The sequence below is a fragment of the Suricata suricatta genome, chromosome 11 (assembly GCF_006229205.1).
Source record: "Suricata suricatta isolate VVHF042 chromosome 11, meerkat_22Aug2017_6uvM2_HiC, whole genome shotgun sequence".
Taxonomy (NCBI): domain Eukaryota; kingdom Metazoa; phylum Chordata; class Mammalia; order Carnivora; family Herpestidae; genus Suricata; species Suricata suricatta.
In genome coordinates, this window is record NC_043710.1 from 25,858,850 (window position 1) to 25,883,380 (window position 24,531).

The following is a 24,531-nucleotide window of genomic DNA, read 5'->3' on the forward strand; positions in this document are numbered from 1 at the left end:
AAAACCGCTCATTAAGTCTTTGAGTAGTAACAGTTTGGCATTCAGTGGCCAGGCACTGTTCTAGCACTCTGTCAACTCTTTTAATCCTCCTAACAACATTACGGGGTGTTATTATTATTCATGTACAGATGAGGAAACAGAAGCAAGGAGGGTTAAATAACTTGCTCAGTAAGGGAGGAAAGGGACCTAACAATAAAGATTATACTGAAAAACTACCTTCATTTAAAAAAAATGCCAGTGACACAATTTCAGAGTGAGATGCAGCTAAGAAACTGATTGAAGAACATGAATAGTACCAAAAATAATGAATCTTTGTTGTTTTTTAACTTTTGGATGATCAAGTAAGCTGTATCCAACACGGAGCTTCAACTCACGACCCCGAGATCAAGAGTCACACACTCCTTGACATGTGTCCATGACACTAAGCCAGCCAGGTGTCCCTAAAGTAACTATTTTTTAAAAAAAATTTTGCTTTAATATCCATGGATTTCATAAAGAATTCTACTCTTAAAAATTATTTTAATAGTAATGATCTACCAATATTATAAAAATCTATCGTGAATGTTTTCCTAGTCAATATATTAAAATTTCAAAAAATTATAGAAGTTTAAATAATCTTAACATCTCCACCCTTTTCACCCTCAAAAGTATCCTGGTATGTAACAAGTTATATAATAACCCAACCCTAAATATGTTAGAAGCCAAACCAGACACTCTTTAATAAAGTCTCCAAATATGTCATCCTATTATTGCATCTTATTAATTTATCACTTAAAACACTTGCTGTCCAATTTCCCAAGTAAGCTTTAAGACTAAGCTTATGAACTGGTATGTGCATGAAAATTTAAGGTTTTCCACATAGCAATTTACTAGTGATTAGATAAGACTTTTTAACAACTCTCTCATTAGCTGAACTAAACTGGAAATGAATCATAGAAGTATCTACACTGACAGCAATTATTCTTTATTAACATTATTAAGAGCTTCTAAGCTTTTTGTAGATTTTAATTAAAATGTAATAAATATTATTTTATATCTAAAATGGAAATCAGATGCAAAAATTACAAATGAGAACAAAGAGAATGAAATTGGGCAGGGGGAGAGGAAGAATACAAAACCCTCTCAAAGACTGCAAACAAATCTCCAGGAAGAGCAATACAGACAATAATTTCTAATTGTTTCAAAAATGTGAGCAAACTAAAAACTAGAGCTTTTTGTCACCACTTGACTTTTAATAAGATCAATCATTCAACTCCTTGATTCTGAAAGTAGAGATCTCTTATATGTATTCTTATCAAAATCATTTTATTTTGTGTGCTCATATGAGAATTATCCCACAATGAAAGACACAGGTGTAGCTTGCAGCGGGGTGGAGGGCTGAGAGTGGAGTAGGATGAAAGACTAAAAATCCCCAGTCATATCACCTCGATTTTTTTTCTCCAGGTAACTGTATACATTAGGACATGAACATACTTCCATTCCTATTATCCAAATATGAGTATTCCTATTAGCCAAAACACATGTGCAATAATAATAAAGCCATAGGGCCCTAAAATATAATACAATCTTTTCTTTGAGGAAGTAGCCATCTGTGTTGCTAAAGCCCTTATCAATCATATCTCCTCCTGGGCCCCCCACCTTTTCAGAGCATTAAGTGCCAGATGAATAGGCACTACTGACCTATAACACTGTTAGCAATGTGAAATGTATTACAAAGCAGCTAAGTGGGAAATTCTGGAAGACTTTCTGGAAGTCTGGAAGACTTTCACAGTCAAAGGCTCAGAGCTAGGTCTAAGACTGCAGCTTGCCGAAAGCATACACAATAAAATGTAGCTGGGTTTATTACATATGGTAATTCAAGCAATCTTTTCCTTTTTCAGAACACTGCATAAATTACTATATTTTTTATTTTTTTATATTCATTTATTATTTTGAAAGAGAGAGAGAGAGAGAACAAATGAGCGGAGAAGGGGCAGAGAGAGGGAGAGACACAGAATCCAAAGCAGGCTCCAGGTTCTGAGCTGTCAGCACAGAGCCCAACACAGGGCTCGAACCCACAGCCTATGAGATCATGACCTGAGCCAAAGTTGGACGCTTAACTGACTGAGCCACCCAGGCACCCCAGTTAGAAACTATTTTCGGTATGAGTGTTTATATTTTCCTTGTTATGAAGGTATAGAAATTTTAGCTTTCCATTCATATTTCCTCCAAGGAAGTATTATCAACAGTGTGTTTTAACAGGGGTGTTAATAATGTACATGATAAGTAAATAAAGTTTGATAATTAGAATGTAAAAAGCAATATATAAATGACTAGAAAAAAGGGAAAAGGATTTTCTAGTAGGAAACACGAATGGAAAACTGTAAATGGATCTACATCTAAACAGACCATAACATTCCAAAGTGCAGTCTTTGGATAAAATGTACAAAGGAAGGTGTTACATTCATTCCCAACCATAGGTGAGCTGGTGTCTCAGAATTGAAAACACATCAACAATGGACTACTTACAGATGTGCAGCATCTCTGTACCAAACCAGAGAGGCACAGGTGAATACTAACCATCCAGTCGCAAATAACCAATACAAAGTCTTAGGTAAATAGACTGACATCCGAGCTAATGGTCACCAGGAGCTGGGCGAGTAACCGTGTTAAGAATGAAGACAGCACTCTGCATTGACTGACACTTGGCGGGTGACAGGTCTTGTAATGGGCGTATATGTATTATCTCAATCTCTGCTACTCTCCTGATGTAGATACTATGATCTCCACTTCATTATGAAGAAAAAGACACAAAGAGGCTAAAGAATTTGCCAACTGCTACATAACTGGTAACTGGGAGAATGTATTAGCTATATGATCAGGCAGCAGTGTCCCCCCCAAAACCTACATTCTTAGCCGTTACAACATACTATTACACGTTCTAGAGGAAACGGACATGTGCCATCTGTGAATAGATCATGTGACCCTAAACAGGCATTAAGCATTTTATTTTAACTTTCACATAAATGCTAATATTTCATTATAAAAACAAAGTATGTATTATAGAAAATTTAAACATATACAGAAAAATAGAAAAGATGGGGTAGGAGGATCTTAGTTCCATCCCCCCAAAACAACTGACATTCTTATAACATTTTATTCTAATCTTTTCTATGCACATTTTTCTTTAAAGTCCTATTAGACTGGGGCACGGGGATGGCTCAGTTGGTTAAGTGGCTGACTTCAGCCCAGATCATGATCTCAAGATTGGTGGGATTGAGCCCCACAGTCGGGCTCTCTGATGTCAGTACGGAGCCCACTTCAGATCCTATCTTCCATTCTCTCAAAAATAAACATTAAAAAAATTTGTTTAAGTCCTATAAGATTATAATCACTGCCCATATACATTATTTTTAACGTTTTATTTGTTTTTGAGAGAGAGAGCAGGAGCAGGGGAGGGGCAGAGAGAAAGGAGGACAGGAGACCTGAAGCAGGCTCAGCACTGACAGCAGAAAGGCCAATGGCTGGGCTCAAACTCACGAAGCACAAGATCATGACCTGATCCCGAGTCAGACGCTCAACTGACTGAGCCACTCAGGCACCCCTGCCTATATACAATTTTAAAAGTGTTTTCTCAAAAAAATTTAAAAATTTTCATTAATGTATAACATGTAAAGAAATTACTTTTTTTCCTAGAAAAAAATTTTAATGGCTACATGATATTCCACATTTTTTTCTGTTAACTAACCTTTCTTTTATTGCTAGACATTTTGATTGAATGTCTATACTAATAGCTTCTGCTTCTGGTAATACCATTAGTCAAGGCATCCCTCCATATTTTAAATTAGTTATAAAGCAACGACTGCCCAAAGAAAAATACTCAAAATTACTGCATCTATTTAAGTTGAGATCTCAAAGGAAATGGCTTCAGTTCTGCTAACCCCACAAGTATGTATTTCATTAAAAAGCTTAATGAGCAGAAAATATACTATCAACAGACAAGACTGGCAACTCAACTATATTTGAGTAAGTGAAATATACTACATACGTATCTTTTTATACAGATATATTTTTAAATGATTACAAAAATGTCCAAACTGTAAGGATGAGTAAGAGTTGGACCAGGACACTGAGTATGGCTATGAAACCTACAGACAAGAATCTACACTGGGCAACTTAAGATATTCTTGTCTAGAGAACAACAGCTGGACAGAGGGTCACCTTACACATCCAATCTTGACAGTCCTGGGGATAGATGAAGAAAGGATTTCTTGATTTCATGTGATAGAGTAAAACTTTCCTTCTTTCTGATTTTACCGACTACAAACTCGGAAATTGTTCGTGCTGAGCTGTAATCTATTAACTTTCTTTGTCTTCAAATTTCACCTCTAAGAGGCTTCTCTCTTCTCAGGCCAGAAAGCTTCTCATTCTCTACTAGGGAACTCAAAACACTGAGGACCATTGTCATGGTTGAAATATCTCCATGTTGTCTGATCATCACTGGTTGTTATCAGACCTGAAGCCTCAACTATTTTAAACATCTGAATTAAAAATGTATTATGTACATACAGATAACACAAAGCTGTAAATACAGTGGTAAAAATAAAGGCTGTCCTCATGTCAAGAAACTTCCCATTTAAGAGATCTTCATCCTGTTGAAGACAATCAAAATAGAAACTTACCACTATTTTGGCCAAGATGCCATCATCACTTGAGTCTAAGGTGACCACCGCTTTGTCAGTCTCTATTTCACATAAGGCATCTCCAGTACTTACAGCTTCACCTACAAAACAAGACTGGGTTTGTTTGTTTGTTTGTTTTTTTAATATGAACGTTAGCATGTGGGTTGGAGTGTGCCGAAGTGGATAAAACATGAACAATAAATACCAAAATATTCAGTAGCCAGCTCTAGGCTATGGAATTATAAGCAATTCTCCATGTGTATGTGTGTATGTTTGCATATGTGTATAAATGCATGATTTGCTGTATTTTCCAAAAGCTCTCTAAGGGACCTAAACTATATTTGTTATAATAAAAAACAATTACAAAAGATTACTGAGCAAATGTTAAAAATGAAATTTACATTTTAGAGACAATCCCAACAAATGCATATTTTCCTCCAAACAAATCAATTCCAGACCCATTCCTTTCTTTTTAGTATATTTTGACTATCATTCCATGAAGAGAAAAGTTTTACAATTAATAGCACTTCTGGGTTAACACTGTAGGGTGAGTTCAGAAACCCTGTTGGCAATAATAAAGTATATTAAACACTTGGCATAAATAAATAAAGTATATTAAACAAAATGAGGCAATGTCATAGGCACAACTGAGTTTAATAAGAAACATGTCTGTGCAACAGAAAGTATGGAAACTCAGAAGTGTTGGCAGGACCTGCCTTGCTGTTTCTGGATCTAGAAGCAGGTGTGTTGTTGAGTGGAAGGCATGGTTAGGGGGAGAATGCAGTGGTCTCCTTCGGAGTAAAGAGAACTATGAGTGATTTGCTGATGATGGGGATGCAAATCAGAATCTCCCCTCAAAGCCAGGGCTGGATCAGTGCCTTTACTCATTAACAGGAGGCTGATTAAGTGGGCAATAAAGACATGTTGACTAGGACTATGGCTTTAATCAGAACTGCAGGTCTAGGAAGGTGGGGTACAAAAACTCTGCCTGAGTACCAGCATCTGAGCCAAGCTACCCTCTGTCTCCATTACTGCATCTTACTGATAATCTCCAATATCAACAGTGAAATCCCTAGACTGGGAGTGGGGAAAGGGAGGGTGGGAAGACCTTGCAACACAAACAAAAAGCCTTCCACTAAAAAGTAAATTATAAAACGAAATTCCAAAACATTTGAAGAAATTTAATGCTAAGAAAGAAAACCACAAAATCAATAACTGAAAAAAAAATTTCAGATGCAATTCATTTAGTGTAGCCTGCCAAAGATTTTTAAATAAGTATTTTGAAGATGTTCTGAAATACAAATAAATGAACGTAAGAGATCCAATACAAGAACAAGAGTTAAAAAACAATGTACAGAAATGATATCATATAGGAAGGAAAGAATTAATTAGAAATCTTGGAAATGAAAAATATAGTGACTGAAATAAAAAGAAACAATCAATGGGATGTATTCTAGACTGGGACATAGTGAAGTGAACTCATGAATTAAAGGCAGCATTAAGGAACTACCTGGAACTTAATACAGGGAGAGAAAAAGATTAAAAATAGAAGAGACACAGATTGAGGCTGCAATGTTTGTCTAATGGATTTTCCCAGGGAAGAGTGCAGAAGCAATATTGAAAAGATAATTGCTGAGAATATCCTACAATAGAAAGGAAATATGTATCCTCAACATGAAAGAGTTCTGAATGACCGTAGAGTAATTTTAGCCTATGATGTAGGGACTAGGAGGGGGCCAGGAGCCTTGTAGCTTACTGGAAATACTATGAATCTTGACTAGGTAAGTAACCTAGTGTACGTGTATGTAAAAATTAACTAGGCTTATACTTTATACAATTTATGCCTCACTAAAAAAAAATTAAACAAAAAGAGCATTAAACTGTATAAACATGAATCCACATTAGATACACTGTAGTAAAATTCTACACAATAAAAATCTTTTTTTAAGTTTATTTATTTTGAGAGAGAGGGAGGGAGAGGGAGGGAGAGAGAGAGAGAGAGAGAGAGAGAGAGATGAAGGGTGGGAAGGGCAGAGAGGGAGAGAGAATCCTACGCAAGCTCCATGATGAGATCATGACCTGAGCCCAAATCAAGAGTCAGGCGCTCAACCAACAATGCCACCCAGGCACCCCACAAACAATCATAGAAGCTATCAGAGAAAAAAAAATGGATTACTTCAGTGTAATGACCAAGAGCCCACTTCTCAGAAGCTGTAATAAAGGTCAGAAGACAGTGGAGTAATATCTTCAAAAAGCTGAGAAACAACCATAGAATTGTATATGCAGCCAAACCATCATTCAAGAATAAAGGAAAAGATTCTTTAGACATATATAGGCCACATATTAATGAGCTTTTAGAAAATGCAGTTCATCAAGAAGAGAAATGGACACAGAGGGGACCCATGGGCTATAGGAAGCAAGTTACTATAGAGATTGATAGAATGGTAACTATTAATCATTTAAAAACTAATTTCTGAGGGTTTAAAAAATGTAAAACTCAAATTTGAAAAAAACAGTAAGCTGGATAAGGGAATGTTTAGTTGATAGTTAAAACATGCTAAGAATTTTGACATAAATAGGGGGGATAAAAGCTAAATAACTCTAGACTTTATTGGCAAAATTTAATTAAATATGTACCCAAAATACTTAATAGTGTATGCCAAAAAACTAAACAGAAATATAATCTACAGCATTCAAAAAAGTAGAGGAAAATTTCAATGAAAACTTCATCCAATTGAAGGCAGACACATGAAAAGAAAAAATAAAAACAAAAAATACAAAAATTGTAGAAATAAGTCCAAATATATCAGTAATTGTAATAAATATAAATGGGTTAAACAACCTACTAAAAGCAGAAATTACCAAAATGAATAACAGTAAAATAAAATCTGGATAAATGTGGCTTATAAGAGACCGACTTAAAAACAAAAACACGATAAAAATACAGGTCTAGAAAGGCATGTAACATACAAATACATACCCTCACACATAAACCAAAAATAGCTGGTGGAGCGGCATTAGTAGGCACACTCAACAAAAGAACATGAAGGAAAATCTAAAACCCTAAGATGAATATGCTCTGGAAGTTCACTGTAGAGAAGCTACTTCTTTGTATTCCAAGATGTTCACATAGATGGTTAGAGTATCTTTAGTTAAAACAGGTCAGAACCATCAATACAAACTATTTTAATGAAATAAACACATCTATTAGATGACATTTATAAAACACCTAAAAGGTGATTGGCCTAACCCTAAGGACATTTTTCTACTTGATAAATATTTAATGAAAATGCATTAGGGCACTGAGGATATAGCAGTCGGGGGGCAGGAAGGGGGAACAGTTAAGATTTCTGAGCTCAAGAAGTTTGCTTACTACCTAATGACAACTAAAGTGGAAGTTACAGTGGGGATGAGGTTAAAGTCAGAATGCTATTGGAAAATTCAGGAGCGGCATCTAATTCAGTTTTTGCAAGGTGAAAGGCTTTCTAAAAAAAAAAAAGGAAATAATATATATATATATACATATATATGTATATATATATATATTACATTTACCTTACATTATTATGTATATTATTTATGTATCTTATATATACTATGTATGTGTGTATGTGTGCATGTGTGTGTGTTTATATGTGTGTGTGTGTGTGTGTGTATATATATATATAATCTGAGTCTGAAAACATGAGGCGAAGACATCAAGTAAAGAGGCAGTGATCCAAGAAGGCACAACATACCCAAAGCCCAGGAGGCAAAAGAGAACAGGAAACTTGGGAGGAGCTGGCTAAGAGTACCTGAGAAGCAATGAGAGATTAGGCTGGTGAGGTAAGCAGAAGGCAGACCAAAAAGGAACCTTGTATGTCATACGGAGAAAGCAGATTATATCACCTTACACGCTTCTTTATAATGACAGGTGTTTCCACAGTTAAAACAGATTTCAAAAGGAAAAAAATCATACCCTTGTATGTTTCTGCTGTAACCATGGAAAAAAACAATTGAACTAGGCAACCTGGCAATCAAATAATTCTTCTAGACATCTAGAAATTCTGCCCATAGGAAAACAGTAAAACAATGTTATTACTTGTGCTCACCGATCACAAATTCCTTTAAAACCACAGATCAGCCATCGATCAACCCAGATGACTTTGTTCCTACGCCTGAATTCCTACAGCAGTTGTAATGAATTTGAAATGAATCAGACTGCATTATATAAATTGTTATGTTGCTACTGTTAATTTTTTTTTTCAATCAGGTTTTCCTCTGTTTATCAGACTCTGAGCTTCTTCACAGTAAGAACAGGACACAACCTAAGTGTTTTACATTCTACTTCATTACCCTGGGTTCCAGCTAGTGTTTCACACATAATGAGTTTGAGATTCAAATACTTGAGGAAAAAACTGCGATAATTCACAAATCCTTATCATAAGGTATACATCAAACTATCATTTACATTTCATGTTGTTCTAATATTTGATTTGTTGCAGGCTTCTAACATGTAACATCTCAGGTAGCCTATTTCCTTTTTATGGTGTTTTAATTATATGTACACTTATTCACATAACATAGACATATATATTAGCTATATGAGAATGCCAAGAGAGAGAAAATAGAAAGAAACACAGAAAAGGATCAATTCATTATGTGGTGAGCTTTCTCTGGAAACCACAGCAAAGTTTAAAACATCATATTATTATATGAGGGTACATTAACCCTCATTTGATGAAACTAAGCTTCTAGCTATCAATAATCAAATATAATATAAATGCCAAAAAAGTATTTTGAGACTAATAATAAGCCATGATGATTTGAAGTATCTTCAATTTGGGCCCTGATCAACAATTTAGTGCTATAACTGAGAAAAGCTGCAAAGCAGAGTAGTTACAAGGTACTGTTCCAACTCAGACACAGGTTCGAATCCAAGCTCTGACACTTAATGAGTAATCTTGACCAAACTACTTAATCTCTCTGACTCTCAGGAAAGTTTTGTTCTGAATATGTGGCTGCTTAAAAAAAAGATCACGGAACTGGAAATGTTAGGTTAACTCTTCAACTGCATCTTCAAATAACACTTCACAACATGTTTAGATAAAAAAACGTTAGTGTGTTATTGAGAACCGTTAAGAACCAGGACTCCTTCTCACCCCCTGTCCCACACTCTGTCATTCCAAACAGATCATTCAACAACCACCAGTATATGAGGCGTTATACTAAGCACTGGGTAGAAACACAAGACATGGTTCTGTCCACAAAGAGTTCGTACTCTAGAGGAGGTGGCTAGAGGCCAGGACAGAGCATCACGGACGCTGAGGTGACAGACGGCTCCTCTGCAGCCATGGTGCAGGAGACGGTGGCTGTGCAGTGCTCTCCTGTGTGTCCCTGCCCCATCTCCTTGTGGCGCACGTCAGCAGCCGAGGTGGAGCGGGCCCGGAGCGAGAGTGCGGGCCCCAGGAGGGGCCAGAGCAGAGGCCCGCCCGGGGGCCGCTCCCCAGCACCGACGCCAGCATCATCGTCCGTTCCTTTGTCCAGATGGGCAGCTGCCGGAGCGGAGGGCTGCAGTGTACAGAGGCTCCCTTTTCTCTTTTTAAATTCTGGGTATAGAGTCTTGATCGAACACAACGCTGATGTTTATGAACTAAACACATTGCTGTGGCTTTAACAAAAGAATTCTGTCCTGCCAAAAATTAAGAATAAAAGTCTTTATTTAAAAGGTGTATATAGTAGTAGTGGTGGGGGAGAGCTAGCTTTTATCTGTAAGACCAAGTAAATCACACCTCCATGAACATTAAAGAAAAAACCCTCTTATTAGTGCTGAGTTAAAGCAAAATCACAGCTCTGCTTAGTAACAAAATAATTCAATTGTTTACCCAACAAATACTTACTTGTTGCCCCTATGTAAATGGCACACAAGACAGTACAGTAAACAACAATAATAAAATAAGACAGACCTGCTTCAACAAGTTCCTAATGTGACTGAAGAGTACAACAAGCAGGCCTTGCCAACCCCATCCAAGCAGTGTTTACGGCAGTGTGTGAAGTCAGAGGCGGCGGCCCTTACTCAGAGTTTGCCAACCCTTTCCACGAAAGACGTTTGCATGACCAAAGACCCCAGGCAACTGGGCTCTGAGGCCAACAGAGGAGGTCCTGCCTGAGGGCTAAAGGCATGAACAGCAGTTAGAGAAGGAAATGTGTGGGCAAAATTAACCTTCCTTACATCCTTCTGACCTCTTACATTTTATGACATTGCCCGTTTCAAGTGCTCAACACACATGTGGCTAGGGGCCACTCACTGTACGGGACAGTGCAGATACAGAACATTTCCATCACCACAGAAAATTCTATTAAATAAACCAGTAATTAGTAAAGGGCCCCCACCAGTTCTAAAATTCTGACATAATAGACATATTAATAAATTAAGAAAGAATGCCAATGGAATGCTGTTCAATAAAAGGAAGGAACTGCTAATACAGGCTACAACATGCATGAGCCTCAAAATCATGCCAAATGGAAGAAACCAGTCACAAAAGACAACACATTACAGGATTCTATGACATGAAATGCCCAGGAAAGGTAAAATCTTAGAGCCAGAAAGCAGATCAGCCTACGGATGGGAGAAAGAAGTGGGTGCAGTCAGGCACCAGGGATCTTCTGGGAGATAGAAATGGTCTGAAACTGGATTTTGATGATGTCACACAGGTCTTTCTACTTAGTAAAAGTCATGGAACTCTGCACTTAAAAGAGGTGATGGACCTCGAGGGTATCATGCTAAGTGAAATAAGTGAGGCAGAGAAGGACAGATACCATACGTTTGTACTAACAGAGGACCATAGGGAGGGGAAGGGGAAAAGGGAGCTGGGGAGAGTGAGAGACACAAATCATGAGAGACTACTGAATACTGGAAACGAACTCCGTGGATTGAAGGGGCAGAGGGAGGGGGAGGGAGGGAGGGGGGTGATGGTCATGGTGGGGAGCACTTCTGGGGAGAAGCACTGGGTGTTATATGGAAAGTAATTGGACAATAAACTATTATTAAAAAAAAAAAGGTGAAATCTATGGTATGTACATCAGACCTCAATAAAGCTGTTAGAATAGTAGTATACTGGTAAAAAATGGTGACACTATTTGTGAAATCCATGTACCAAAAGTCTTCCATTTTAGCATCGCAAACATGGATACAAATCCCCAGAAATAACAGATACCACAGCTCTGGGGCAGTAGAAGCCAGAGACCCATGTAACCCTGCCATGGTACCTAGTGATAACTCTTCAGTCATCAACTCCTTTCACTTCAGAATTTCATACTCTGCTTTAGGGAGATGAAAGTTATGTGAGACGGTCACAATTCCCAGGAATGTCCACATGAAACACCTGTCTCCGAAGGGTAAGATCAAGAGCAGCAGCAGTAAACAAACAGCACTGATGAGCACACGCTATGTTCCAGACACTGTGGCTAAGTAAGTACTTCACGTTACTACCTCAACCGAGTTTTGTTCCACAGTGTTTGGTGAGATACTTCATGCTTGAAATACCTCAAGAAAGAAAACAATGTTTTTCAGGCCCTCAAATATGTTCTCACAGAAGTGGGGGAACGAGAATATTTTCTTCCTTTTGTTATTCTAACAGAATTGATTTCAGTTGACGAAAAAGTAAGCTACATCCATGTTAATTAAACTGAAACTATCTGAAACACATTTTTCTAAGTAACAAACTTGTAAAAAAGATGTGGAATTACAGCTCGAATGTCTTCTCCACCAATTTTACAATGCATACTCTTTACTTAATCCCAGACTAAAATTAAGTACTCTAATACTCATTATAAAACTGCTTTGCCAATGTTGATTAGATCAACAATAATGGGAAAAATGTATGTGCTATTGCATATTTCCAAGACATCAACAAAATGAAATGAAATTGAGTTATGGAATTCTAAAGCTAGAGACACTCCTTAGATTTCAGTTAGTTTGCCTTGCCCCCAGATATTTCATGGCAGAGTGGGAACCCCAAAGGACAAACTGAGATTCTCAGGCCTGAGTTCTTTTCACTGCACCCTTATTACCCTAGCTTAAAACCCACCCACCACACACCCTTCACACACGCCCCCCCCCACGACATTAGTAATAATAGTTGTGAATTAGTCTCAGATTTTCATGAAACATTAAAGGTTTGTAAGACCAAAATACTATCCATTAAAGGTTATCAGATCATTAGTCTCTGCTTAAAAATAAACTAGATTTATAATTAAATAAAACACTATTCTTTTCTATGAAAGAAACATTCAGTCCTCTTCATGTTTGAAGGTCTAAACTCATTGTTTTAAGTAACACTGACCATGCATTAAAAAGATCTCAAGATAAATCTTTTTTAAAACACAGCTAATTAGAATAAATGCTATCAAGTTATGTGCATGAATATGTTTTTAATACAGGATGACTGAACCAAGTTATCATAAGTGTATCAAGCACCAAGCATACTTAGAAATACAGTCACATGTGTATAGTACATAAACGTTAATAAGCTATGCTCTAAAGATCAGAATTAAATCATAAACGTGAACTTAAAAAAAAAGAAGACAGTGAATTACTGAATCTTTGGACCAAAGATTAAGATTACTCTCAATTATTTATAGTCTATGAGTAAACAAACATTTCTCTCCAGTTGGCGGAATACAATTTTAAGAGCAACCTTCAGGGAAATGCTCCCAGCACCTAAAGTATATCCTGGCTCGTCCTCTGTGAAAACGGCACATTGTAGACTCAAAAGGAAAAAAGAACAGAATGATGAGACCATATGTCTCCTGGCTCTTAATCATACTCTCCATATTCTAATGGATGTAAGTAACTTATCAGATTGCCAGTGAGCTGGAAGTCTGAAAGATAAATGTGCTCCAAAGAATCCTTCTTATCTACTTGCCTCAAAATGTGAAGAAATTTAATCTCTTTATAATAACCCTAAAAGGCTGTTCTGTGTCTGAATCATTATGTAATGACACCAACACTCTGTCATACTGAATGTGGAAACAGCCATAGCTCTGTAATTCATCAGGAACAAGAAACCTAAAAATAGATTCTAATTGATTACATTATTTATGAAGGTGAAACTTTCTTAGATACTGATAATTATTTTAAAAGATAGCAGCCGTGCAGAGCCAATTGCTCTGAGTGCTTCCTCATGAAGCACTGGCTCTTTCATTTAGTGATATATGTCCTTCTCAAATTCTAGAAAATTCTCTGCCACTTTTGCCTTGACAATTACCTTTTTCTCATTCGTTCTTTTTTCTCCTTCTAGAATCCCTGCTATTAGATTACTGGACGATTTTCATCTTACGCCCCACATCTCAACGTCTTGTTCATATTTTCTACTGCTTTATGTCTCTGAGCTGCATGTAAGCTACTTTTCCCAGGCTAGACTTCTGTTCACTAATTCTTTGCTCAGTCACACTTGAACCCAACCTTGAGTTTTTCTTTTCTAATTTAAGAGACAGTATTTTTCATTCTTAGAAGTTGTTTGTCCTTTTCAAATCTGTCTAAACTTTCTACAGAGTGTCTCTTTTCACATTTTCAACTCCTTCTCTTACATGTTTAGTCATTTCAAACATACATTTTCATGTGTCTAATAATTCCAATTAACTGACGTCCTTGGAGATCTAGTCCTGTGACTTGTTATGCCTCAGGACCCTTGCTCCTAAAAGACTGCTGCCATGACTAACATTAAATGTGAGACTGTGAACTCTTCCTAAGTGGGACAGTATCTGGTATCTCGTATGGCTTGGACTGGAGGCTGTGTCTCTCCAGAATAATGGCTTCTGCCAGGTAAGCCAGGAAGACTATCAGCCCAGAACCACTTTACCTCTGCCTGTGAGTTCCCAGAAAATGCAAGTACGATACATGTGAACCTCAAAGCCTCCTGAGGACAGGCCTATGAGAGCAAATTTTCAAAAGAGTAGACATTCTTATTCCGTAGCAAGCCAAACATAGGGATTTGTCTGTTGTTGTATGGCATTAAATTCCATCCATATGCTGATGACTTCACTCACGAACTTCAAATCCTACAACCAGTTGTCTATTCAACATCTTTGCTTGAATGTCTAATAAGCATCTCAAATTGACCACATCCAGGCCTAAACCTAATCCTTGATTTCCCTTTCTTTCCTCCTCCCCACTCAGAAACACTCGTTCCCACTCATTTACTTTCTTCTTCCAGCTCAGGCAGTGGGGCACACAGCTTCAACCCTCACTCACCACTATGGATGCTGCTAGCATTTGATGATTCTCTCTCCTTGTATTTAAGCATTACTTACCATCAAGAAATTTGTTTTATAGTTTTCTATCCAGTAGCGAGCAGAAGCCTTACCCCATCTGCTTAGATGGTCATACTAACCCAAAAGTCCTCAGGTTCACTTTTCAAATGTGAGCAGGCCAAAAGGGCTACTTAAATCACCCACAGTTTGCTGCTGATGCCAGAGTGCTGTGAGGACCTGCTCCGTTCAGTGTAATGCTACTGACAAGGCGCAAGAAAGCACAGAGAAACCGCTTCCTATAAGATAACCAGAAGTGTGGATATCTTGGCTTCAGGATGAAGACCCTCACAGACTGACAAAGTTATGACTAGCACTGATGTCTTCCTATAACCTATCTGACCTCACACACACAGCGCCCTTAACGCAGCCTGAACTACCTGTTGTTGCCAAAATACATGTCATGATATCTCACTCCCCAGGTTTTGCCAAATCATTTACATTACCCAGGTCCTTTCTCACTTTTTTTTTTTTTTTTTTTAAATAAAACCCTTGTATTCTACAAGGACCAAGGCAAACAGCACTTCATCTGCAAAGCTCTCTTAGATCCCTGTCACACTGCCTGCTTTTTGGCTTACTCTCCCCTCTGCTAATGCACTTACCAATCAACCACTTACCATGCTGCCAGGTGTGTTCCAGTTATATGCTAGTCGTAACAGGGAAAGGAGAAATAGCAAAATGCAGACATATTCTCCACTAAGGAGAGGAGTTAAGTAATGCTTCCAACTAGATGTGGTAGCTAGCACAGCCAGGACCAGTCATGGTCACTGGATAGCCTCACGGTACCACACCTCCTTTGGCCTCCGTATTGGCCTGAACCATAGTCCCAAGCTCTTGCCGTGAGGTCTATTCTGTAACCTACCTCGTACCTTTCCTAGCACTCCTAGTCTCCCTCAAAGAACTGGGGCCTTCTCTCAAATTCTGAAGCTCCTTTGGCTATGCTTCAGAAGTAAATACTTGTAGCTGTCTTCCCAATCCCCAGAACTGTCATCACTGGCAAAAGTGACACCATGGGTGACTGTATCTCCTGGAATCCTAGCATCACTGTCACACCCTGAGTTCCTGCCTACCCCCTAAACTCTTTCCACGCTATTCTATAAGCACTCACTGGACCACTCAATACCAGCATCTGCCTGGATGACATCTGTGCCCTTGGAGTCACAGACATCCCAGAAGTCCTTGCCAGGGCCAGTCTCTGCAATCAGACATAGCATGCCAAGCCATGTCATCCATTCTGCTCCCCTCTTTCTGTTTTTAACACTTGGTTCACAATTTCTCAAGCTGAAGCATAGTAATGGCTGCAGGAAACTCATCTGGTCCATTTCTCCAACAACGTCCAATAGGGACAGGGGATGCATCCTCTTTCCTCCACAAAACTTTAACGTTGTGCAGGCTGAGCAAAGCACAGGGAAAGCTGGCTACAGAGAGGGCTGAAAGAAGCGGGCCCCAGTCAAGACCCGCACGGGGCCAGGTTACTCTAACGCTGCACACGGCAGCGGCCAGAGGGGCAAAAAAGGGAAAAGAAAGCCACCACCAGAAAAATAAAGTCTCCTTCTCCAAATGCTGGTCACAGTAATTGTCCCTGTGTCCCTGCATGGTAGGGGCATAACAATACATTACTATCTAGCAGGGCTAGACTCCTTCTGCACTGCTCTTCTTTTGAGAGCCTTCTTTATTATCCTTACTTATTTGTTCTTGCCAATGACATTTATAATCAACTTGCTTAGCTTCAGGAAACACACATGCACATACACAGAATCATCATAAAGCCACATATTAACATAAGGGGATTAACAAATTTATGATGCTGAAACTAAAAGCTAAGGATAAGGACTAAAACACAACAAAAGCCTCAAAATATTTTACCATTCTCTGCTGGTGAAAAGATGACAGGCTGAACTCAGAAAACCTCTGCTATATTAAATGCTGTCATGGGAAGGCTTTATCGAAACAAACTTAGATTAATGAGCATAGGATGTGGTTTGTTTCATGTGTTGTGTAATAGAACTGATTGGAAAAGAACCCCAAATGATGAACTAACACAAGGCATTAATAGCGTACTCGCTCACCTTCCTTTTTCAGCCATTTCACAATGTTTCCTTCTTCCATCGTGGGAGACAGCGATGGCATCAGTATCTTAATGGGATCAGCTGGAATTAAAAAAAAAAAGAAAGATTAGATGGGGAACCTGGGTGGCTCAGTTGGTTAAGTGTATGATTTTGGCTCAGGTCATGATCTTGCCATTCTGGAGTTGGAGGCCTGCATCGAGATCTGTGCTGACAGCTCAGAGCCTGGAGCCTGTTTCAGATTCTGTGTCTCCCTCTCTGTCTCTGCTCCTCTCCCACTCATGCTCTGTCTCTCGCTCTCAAAAATAAACATTAAAAAAAAATTTTTTTTAAAGAAAGATTAGCCACAGAAAAAGAATGCATCTCATGAGGCATCAATAAAAAGGTCAAATACACTAAAATCAAACTCAATTTGCGAAGAAAACTATTCCAAAATCTAAAAGACTCCCAAGGGGTCAAATTAAGGTCCAGTAAATAGCATGGAAACATAAAATTCTCATATTTTTCTTACAACAAAACTCTTTTGTGGAATACTTTCAATTCACTTTTCATAGTTCCCCAGTCCTCTCTGTGTATTTTCAAACCAGATGCTTGTAAAATTTAAAAAAAAAAAAGTTGATTTATGTTTCATCTCCTTCTCCTTCATGTTTGTTGCTAAAACACACACACACACACACACACACACACACACACACACACACACACACGTAAAGTGACCAAAAAAAAAAGGAAAAACTAGGGTTCTGATAATCTACAACAAAGTAATTAAGATTAAACTTTAAGAAATTGATTGCATTTTTTATTTTCCTCTACTGCCACATTATTCAAGAATGAAAGGTTCTTGCTGGTAAACGTTAAAGGAAAGATTGGCCTTGCCAAAGATGACCAGGCAAGCAAACCTCCAGGATTAAACTGACCTCTGATTGTATTCCCCACCACAATTTCAGTAGGGATCCCAAAAGGCACACCACTCAGTGAAGCACAGCTACTTTCTGCTTAGATATCCAAAAGGACACACTCTCTGTTTGTCCAGATGTGCGTTTCCAATAGTTGCCCAGTATCCAGGACCACACTCAAAAAGCACACAACTGGTGCATTAAATTCATATAAAGTTTATACTAATAAAACAGTTAAAAGCATATTCCAGCTATTAGCAGAAGCCATGGTAAGAAATTACATTCCCTGAAACCTTCCAGAGAACCTATTCTATCCTCAGATTATTCAACTCTGACACAAAAAAAGCAAAACACTATAGCACATGTAATATATTTCAAATGAGGAAGGGCAATTAAAGGGCTTCTTCCTTTTTCCCCCATTGATAGTTTAGGGTTAAAAACAAGGGAATTGAACACTAATGTTAAAGGAGGTGAAACACGTCCTTTAGGAAAGCAAAGTAATAATTTGCCGTGACTTCAGGCAGAGAGATCCTACAGCTTCATGGTAAAGGAGTTCCATCTCTGAAACACTTGGAGGGAAGCTCCTGTCCTGGCTCTACCAAGCACACATACCTGCCTCAGCTTCTTCCTCATCTTCTCTTAAGAACTGCCTGCCTTAGGGAACTTGCATTTTCCTTTCAGCAATTCCAGTGCTAGGCATAAATGCACCTGCCTTTCAAAGGCAGAGAGCAGGCCTACCTCTGTTCTTGCCATCAGGGCCCACTGGGTGTGAGGAAGCAATTTAGGTAAGTGTGTTTGTTTTCTAAACATGAACTCTCCTCAAACAAAAGCCCAAAGTATAAATATGGGGTGATTCCGAGAAGCCTAACTGTAGAGGGCCACAGATCTAAGTCACATTTCCGATACAAAAAACCCATCAGCATTAAAACTTACTTTGATCCCCATCTGACTTTTCTGCCTCTCTCTCAATGGGCACCAAACTCTAACTAAGAAGGATAGAAAAGTAGAATTATTGGGGCGCCTGGTGACTCGGTCAGTTAAGCATCCGACCTGGGCTCAGGTCACGATCTCATGGTTCATGGGTTTGAGGCCCACGTCAGGCTCTGTGCTGACAGCTAGCTCAGAGCCTGGAGCCTGTCTTTGGATTCTGTGTCTCCCTCTCTCCCTGACACTCCCCTGTTTATGCTGTCTCTCTCTCTCTCTCTCTCTCTCAAAAATAAATAAAAATCATTAAAAAATTAAAAAAAAAAAAGAATTATCACTACTACCCCAACAATGAGCCCAAACCAAACTGAGTCAACATGCCCATTTCAGCAATGAGAAAACTACAAACTACACTGACTAAGGGATTTGAATTCTTACTACCTAAATCTCAAGGCTATACTCTACCACATGGTACTACCTCTCATCATTAATTGATAATCCTTACAAATATAGATCATCAGTTAATCACTGGCTCTTCACCCAGAAATTCAAACACAGCAAATCAGACATCTTAAGTCCATGTGAACGTTTTGTATATCTTCAGTGAAATATCCCAACAAGCCCTTTCCCTACCTTAGGCTTAAAGAATTCCTGTATTGAGAAACCACTTTTAGGACCGACAATGAATATTCTGAATGTAGCAGAAAACAAGTAATCATTAAGTGCATAATATCTTGAAAATAATGGAGTAAAAATAGCCACAATGACTTTCCTAACTCCTGGTAAATCTTTATTAGTTATTAATAATTAACTTATTATTAAGTCATTCATTTCTTATTAACACGGGATGTATTGTTAAAACACAGTTACCTCCGAAGAGACTGGCGAACACAGGCCATCGATTCCCGTGCACTAGGTCTCTCGAGAGAACTTTCACTGCATCGGTTTCATTTCATTTCCAAGCTAGGGTTAGTTGAAATGCAAACCATGACAGTAACACGGCTTACAAAACTCTTTGCATTTTTTCTTTAGTGAAATAAGTCTTCATGGACTAAAATAGGCACATTAAGAGACTGAATGGGTAGAAAAGAATGCAAACAACTGTGTACAACCTCAGTGCTTTGCTGTCTACACAACACCAGAGAACTAAATTGTGAAGTGAATTAGAATTCGGGGAAGTGCATTTAGGGAAAGCACCACACACCCAGGCAAACTTGACATTAGTGATGCATCTCCACACCCGAATCCCTAACAAGCCTACGCTTAATTGGAAGAGTTCTTAAACAGTGCTCAAGGCTTGACAAACTAACCACATTTGGAAACAATAAAATGAGCTTTCTAATTCCCTACATTATGTTGTGTGTGCCTTTTACATTTTTTTCATGGCTTGATTTAGAAAACAAATAAAAACATTTGCCTTCCCAATGTTAAGCAAGCCCAAGCCTCAGCATTTTCTTAAGCTCACAGGGACAAAGAGGGTTTGGAAAAAATTACCTTCTAGTAGCATGATGATAAAAGGTCAGCCTCTTCTTGAAAAACACAGCTTTAAAAAAAGTCCCAATATATTGCTTCCATCAAGAAGTTCAAGGCTGGTGTTATGAGACAGAATTATTCATAATCACATACATATTAAATTTATGGCAAATAGAGTTCCATTTCAAAGCAGCAAAATAAATGGACTTTAGTGATTCTACGTCCAGATTCTAATTTATGACAAACACTAAATCAAGTCTTCCAAAACAAAATCTCGCTTCAGTGTTTTTATACCTTGGTTCTAGTTACCATGTTACGATTCATATTTATTTTACGATTCTATCTCTTATTATAATCTCTCACCTATGAGACCTTCACATTTCCATTATTCCTGACATTAGGACTATATTATGAAACTTTTATATTTATTAAGTATTATTTTCCAAATTACCACATCAAGAACTCAAAAATTTTCATATTTTAAAAATAAAAAGAACATAATCATTCCTCATACAGCCACCCTTCAAGGATGAATTGAAATTGCTTCTCTGAATAATGACAATAAACTATAACAATTCTATAATAGATCACCATCTTTACACTGAAATGAAGGTGACAAAAGACAAAGAAAGACATTTTGGACATCTCTTAAATTTGATACTATCTCTTGATTGATTACACCAGCTTACTATAGAAAGTAAAATGTGCAATATATTTCCTGATTAATCCAGCCAATCTACCCTCAGATTCTCAGGCCAGAAAATCACTTCAAAACATAAACATTAATTTACGAATAACGGTACGTATTTCATTCTAGTGCATCCTCTTTTGACTGGAACATTATACATACCTCTTCCATATGTATTTTTTCCAGTGGGGAAGTACGTATGTAATCATATCAGCTTTGAATGACAGGCTGCACATAATTAATACCTGCCCTTCATGGCTGTTGCCAATTCTATTCAGATCATACGGGCTTTTCTAGACTTCTTGGAATTTTGGCCTATACTAAGATTGTTACTTTCATTAAAATTAAATATAGCTTCTCTTTCCATTCCAGTAAGCAGTCTGTTCTACCTTTCTCCTGTCGAACTGAGGAGGCCACGAAATGAGAACCAATTACATTGCCTAATAACTGGGCACAACTATGAATAAGAACAAAGGAAATGTGTTTCATTGTCCACTGGTCATACCACTTATTTCAATTAGCACTCAAAAATACACCCAAATTTTAGTTAAAAGTTTAACTCTCTGGTTGTCATTCTAGTGTCAGCATTTTATTCCTTTCTATCAAACTAACAAATTATAGCTAATGGCTTGTGAAGTCTTTCTGTAGCTAAAAAAAAAAAAAAAAAAGAACTATGTACATTTCCAGTGTATATTTAAAACATAATGATTTTAAAAAGCGGAGTCTCAAAAATCACTAGAACTATCCTAATCTTTTGTTTTCTTGAATAGAAGGACACAATTAAACTTTTTTGCTTAGTATACTGCCACATTCCATGTCATTATCAGGCATACAAGCAATCTGTCAATCTCTGAATTTTACAGCAGTTTCTCCAAGCAATTCCTACATTTCTTCAAATCTGCTCTTCCAGGCTTCCTGCAGGATAATTCTGTCTTCAACTTCAAATAAGGTACACTAATCTAATTCTACTTCTTGTTCCCTAATGAACTTGTTTTACCCTAAGAACTAAATATTCATACTTCAGTAATTATATCAAAGCTTTAAATTGATGATCTATACATCAATTCTAAATGATCTCCAGATTGTAAAAAAAAAATAATACTAATAATAATTCAATATATCCAAACTGTTAAAATATAAAAGCAGAACAAATTGCTTTGTGGTTCATATGAAGCAGATCTAAGCTCTATCACTCTGATTAAAGAAATTAAGAAAACTTAGCAGCTTATGAATATTGCTTGAGCATCAGGCTCTGGTCCATTTCAGGGACTATAATGCAAATACACAAAAAATCGTGAAGGCAGACCAAATGAAGAAGTAAATTATTCAATCCTTCCTTAGTGTGCCTCCCTGTTCTTAACATTAATTTGCTTCTTCTCTAAGAGGAAGAGATGTTGCTCATTTAATCACCTCTTTCCAATGCAAGAGCTCACTAAATACAATTAATCTTTAAAATTTGTTAAAAATAAAACAATTGTGCCACCTGCAGGCTGGATGAAGTAAAACGGAATGGAGTACAAGTAATTTAAAAATCAACAGCAGGCACAAACCAATATTAACACTAAGCTTTGAAAAAAGACAGCTAAAGCAAATTTTTTCAAAAATAAATGCTGGTCATAGAAGTCTTCTTTATTCAAACAGTGATTCAGTTGTAGTCCCGGGGTAAGACTAACTTGAAAATATCAACGGACAACAGAAAATGTATGCATAATAGTTTGTGGAAATGGCATTTACCGGTCCTGCCGTGGTAAAAGGCAGCCCACAAACAGTATGTGTGGCACAAGCCAGTTCCCACCTGCTCAGCTCACACACACAGCCGACGGAAGGACACACTCCGAAACGGCAACAGTGGTTTTCTGGCTGGCGATAGTATACAAGAGCGCTTTATTTCTTTTGTTTCTTATAATCTACATTTTAATAGCTTCCTTTGGTAAGTTTATCCAATTTCACTCCATGCCCAAAACTCGTCTAACACTAAGAAAATAAAAAACAAACAAAAAAGTACTTTTGTTATTTCTGGACAAAACCCGCAAGGACAGGGCAAAAAGAAGAAATAACAGCACACAAATCTGGAGGCAGAAAAGGAAAGAGATGAGTAATTATTGTCCAAAGAGATTCTAGAAAGCTGAATCCTAAGCCCGCAGTGGGGAAAGCCGAGATAATCACCTGTTCACGCAACAGAATTGCCCAAAGGCCCAGGAACTGGTGGTGAGTACCAGGACCTCTGGAACTGGGGACTGGGGGTGGGCGTTTGGGTGAATGCTACCTGAGATGTGGGTCCCCTCCTGCAGTCCAGTGCTGTGTAACACCCCACCCTCATTCAGCAGAAGCCTGGGACAGTGGAGACTGTTTCTCTGGAGAAGGCAAAAGAGAAGACCTATAGAATGGAAGATTGACTTACACATGTGGGGGTATACAGGAACGGTGCAGAGAAATTAAGAGGTTATCTGATGTGTGACTGACAATAGAGCAAGTTGTGCTGAGAAGCTATTAGATGGTGTGGGATGAATCAGCAGTAGTTAACAGAGAAAACTGAATAAAAAAATGTAGAGGCAACATTATCAGGAAAAGCAAATCTGAAGTTGCGTTTAGTTAAACACTGAATATGGATTTAACCAAGAACTACAAAATAACTACACTGGAGGAACAAGAGAGGGAAAACCTCGGGGGTGGCACTGACCAGCATTCATCCACAGAGAACATATATATTTTAGAAATGGGGAGCCGAGAAAATGCTGGAACAAAGTTGTTGCATGTAAGAAAGAGGACTGGGGAAGCAGGCAGAGATGGGGAGAGATCTGTGGCAGTTATAAGCCTCTTAGTACTACTTGCCTGTTTAAACTATATGCATGTATTACCACGTTAAAGTAAATATTTTATTATTTAATAAAAAATGTTTATAGTTAACTTTATAAAAATCCTAACAAGCAGCAGTATACCATAGTTATTCACAGAACAGGCACAGAACCAAACTGCCTAGGTTCAAAGTACAGGTCCACCACTTACAAGTCACTTACTCCTTCTGTGCCTCAGGTGCCTCAGCTGCCTTTTCTGTAAACTGGTTTGTACGGACTAAATAAGGTTAACAACAGATGCAAAGTCTTCACAGGAGGGCCTGGCAAAACCTCCGTCAGTCTCAAAAACATTAGCCAGGGGTGCCGGGGTGGCTCAGTCGGTTGAGTGTCTGACTTCAGCTCAGGTCATGATCTCACAGTTCATGGGTTCAAGCCCTGGGTAGAGCTCTGTGCTGACACGCTAGCTCAGAGCCTGGAGCCTGTCTTTGGATTCTGTGTCTCCCTCTCTCTCTGACCCTGCCCTGCTCGTGCTCGCTCACTCGCTCGCTCGCTCTCTCTCTCTCTCTCTCAAAAATAAATAAAAAGCATTAAAAAAATTAGCCAACTATTACTGCGAGGTAGCACAGAAATGGGTAAGAGCATGGATTCCACACACATCCAGAACTGGCTACATGCATCACCGTATCATGCGTTACGATTTCTTCCCCAATCAATGGAAGATGGATCCACAGTTCCTTT

General features: G+C 38.2%; 1 protein-coding gene across 10 annotated transcripts in view; it reads right to left on the reverse strand.

Moving 5' to 3' along the window:
• PDHX (pyruvate dehydrogenase complex component X) overlaps positions 1 to 24,531 on the reverse strand; it is a 72,303-nt gene that overhangs the window by 38,919 nt on the left and 8,853 nt on the right. For 9 of the 10 annotated variants that reach the window (XR_003915418.1, XR_003915420.1, XR_003915419.1 and 6 more), the window contains exons 2-3: positions 17,021 to 17,101; positions 4,662 to 4,762 (exon numbers count right to left, since the gene is read on the reverse strand). Coding sequence is in view for 7 of the 10 variants with exons in the window: in XM_029957304.1 (XP_029813164.1) it covers positions 4,662 to 4,762; positions 17,021 to 17,101 (182 nt within the window). In the remaining 3 variants the exon portion in view is untranslated. Of the gene's footprint in view, positions 1 to 4,661; positions 4,763 to 17,020; positions 17,102 to 20,331; positions 20,412 to 24,531 lie in introns of those variants that run through there. The other variant, XM_029957303.1, reaches the window with a different exon arrangement.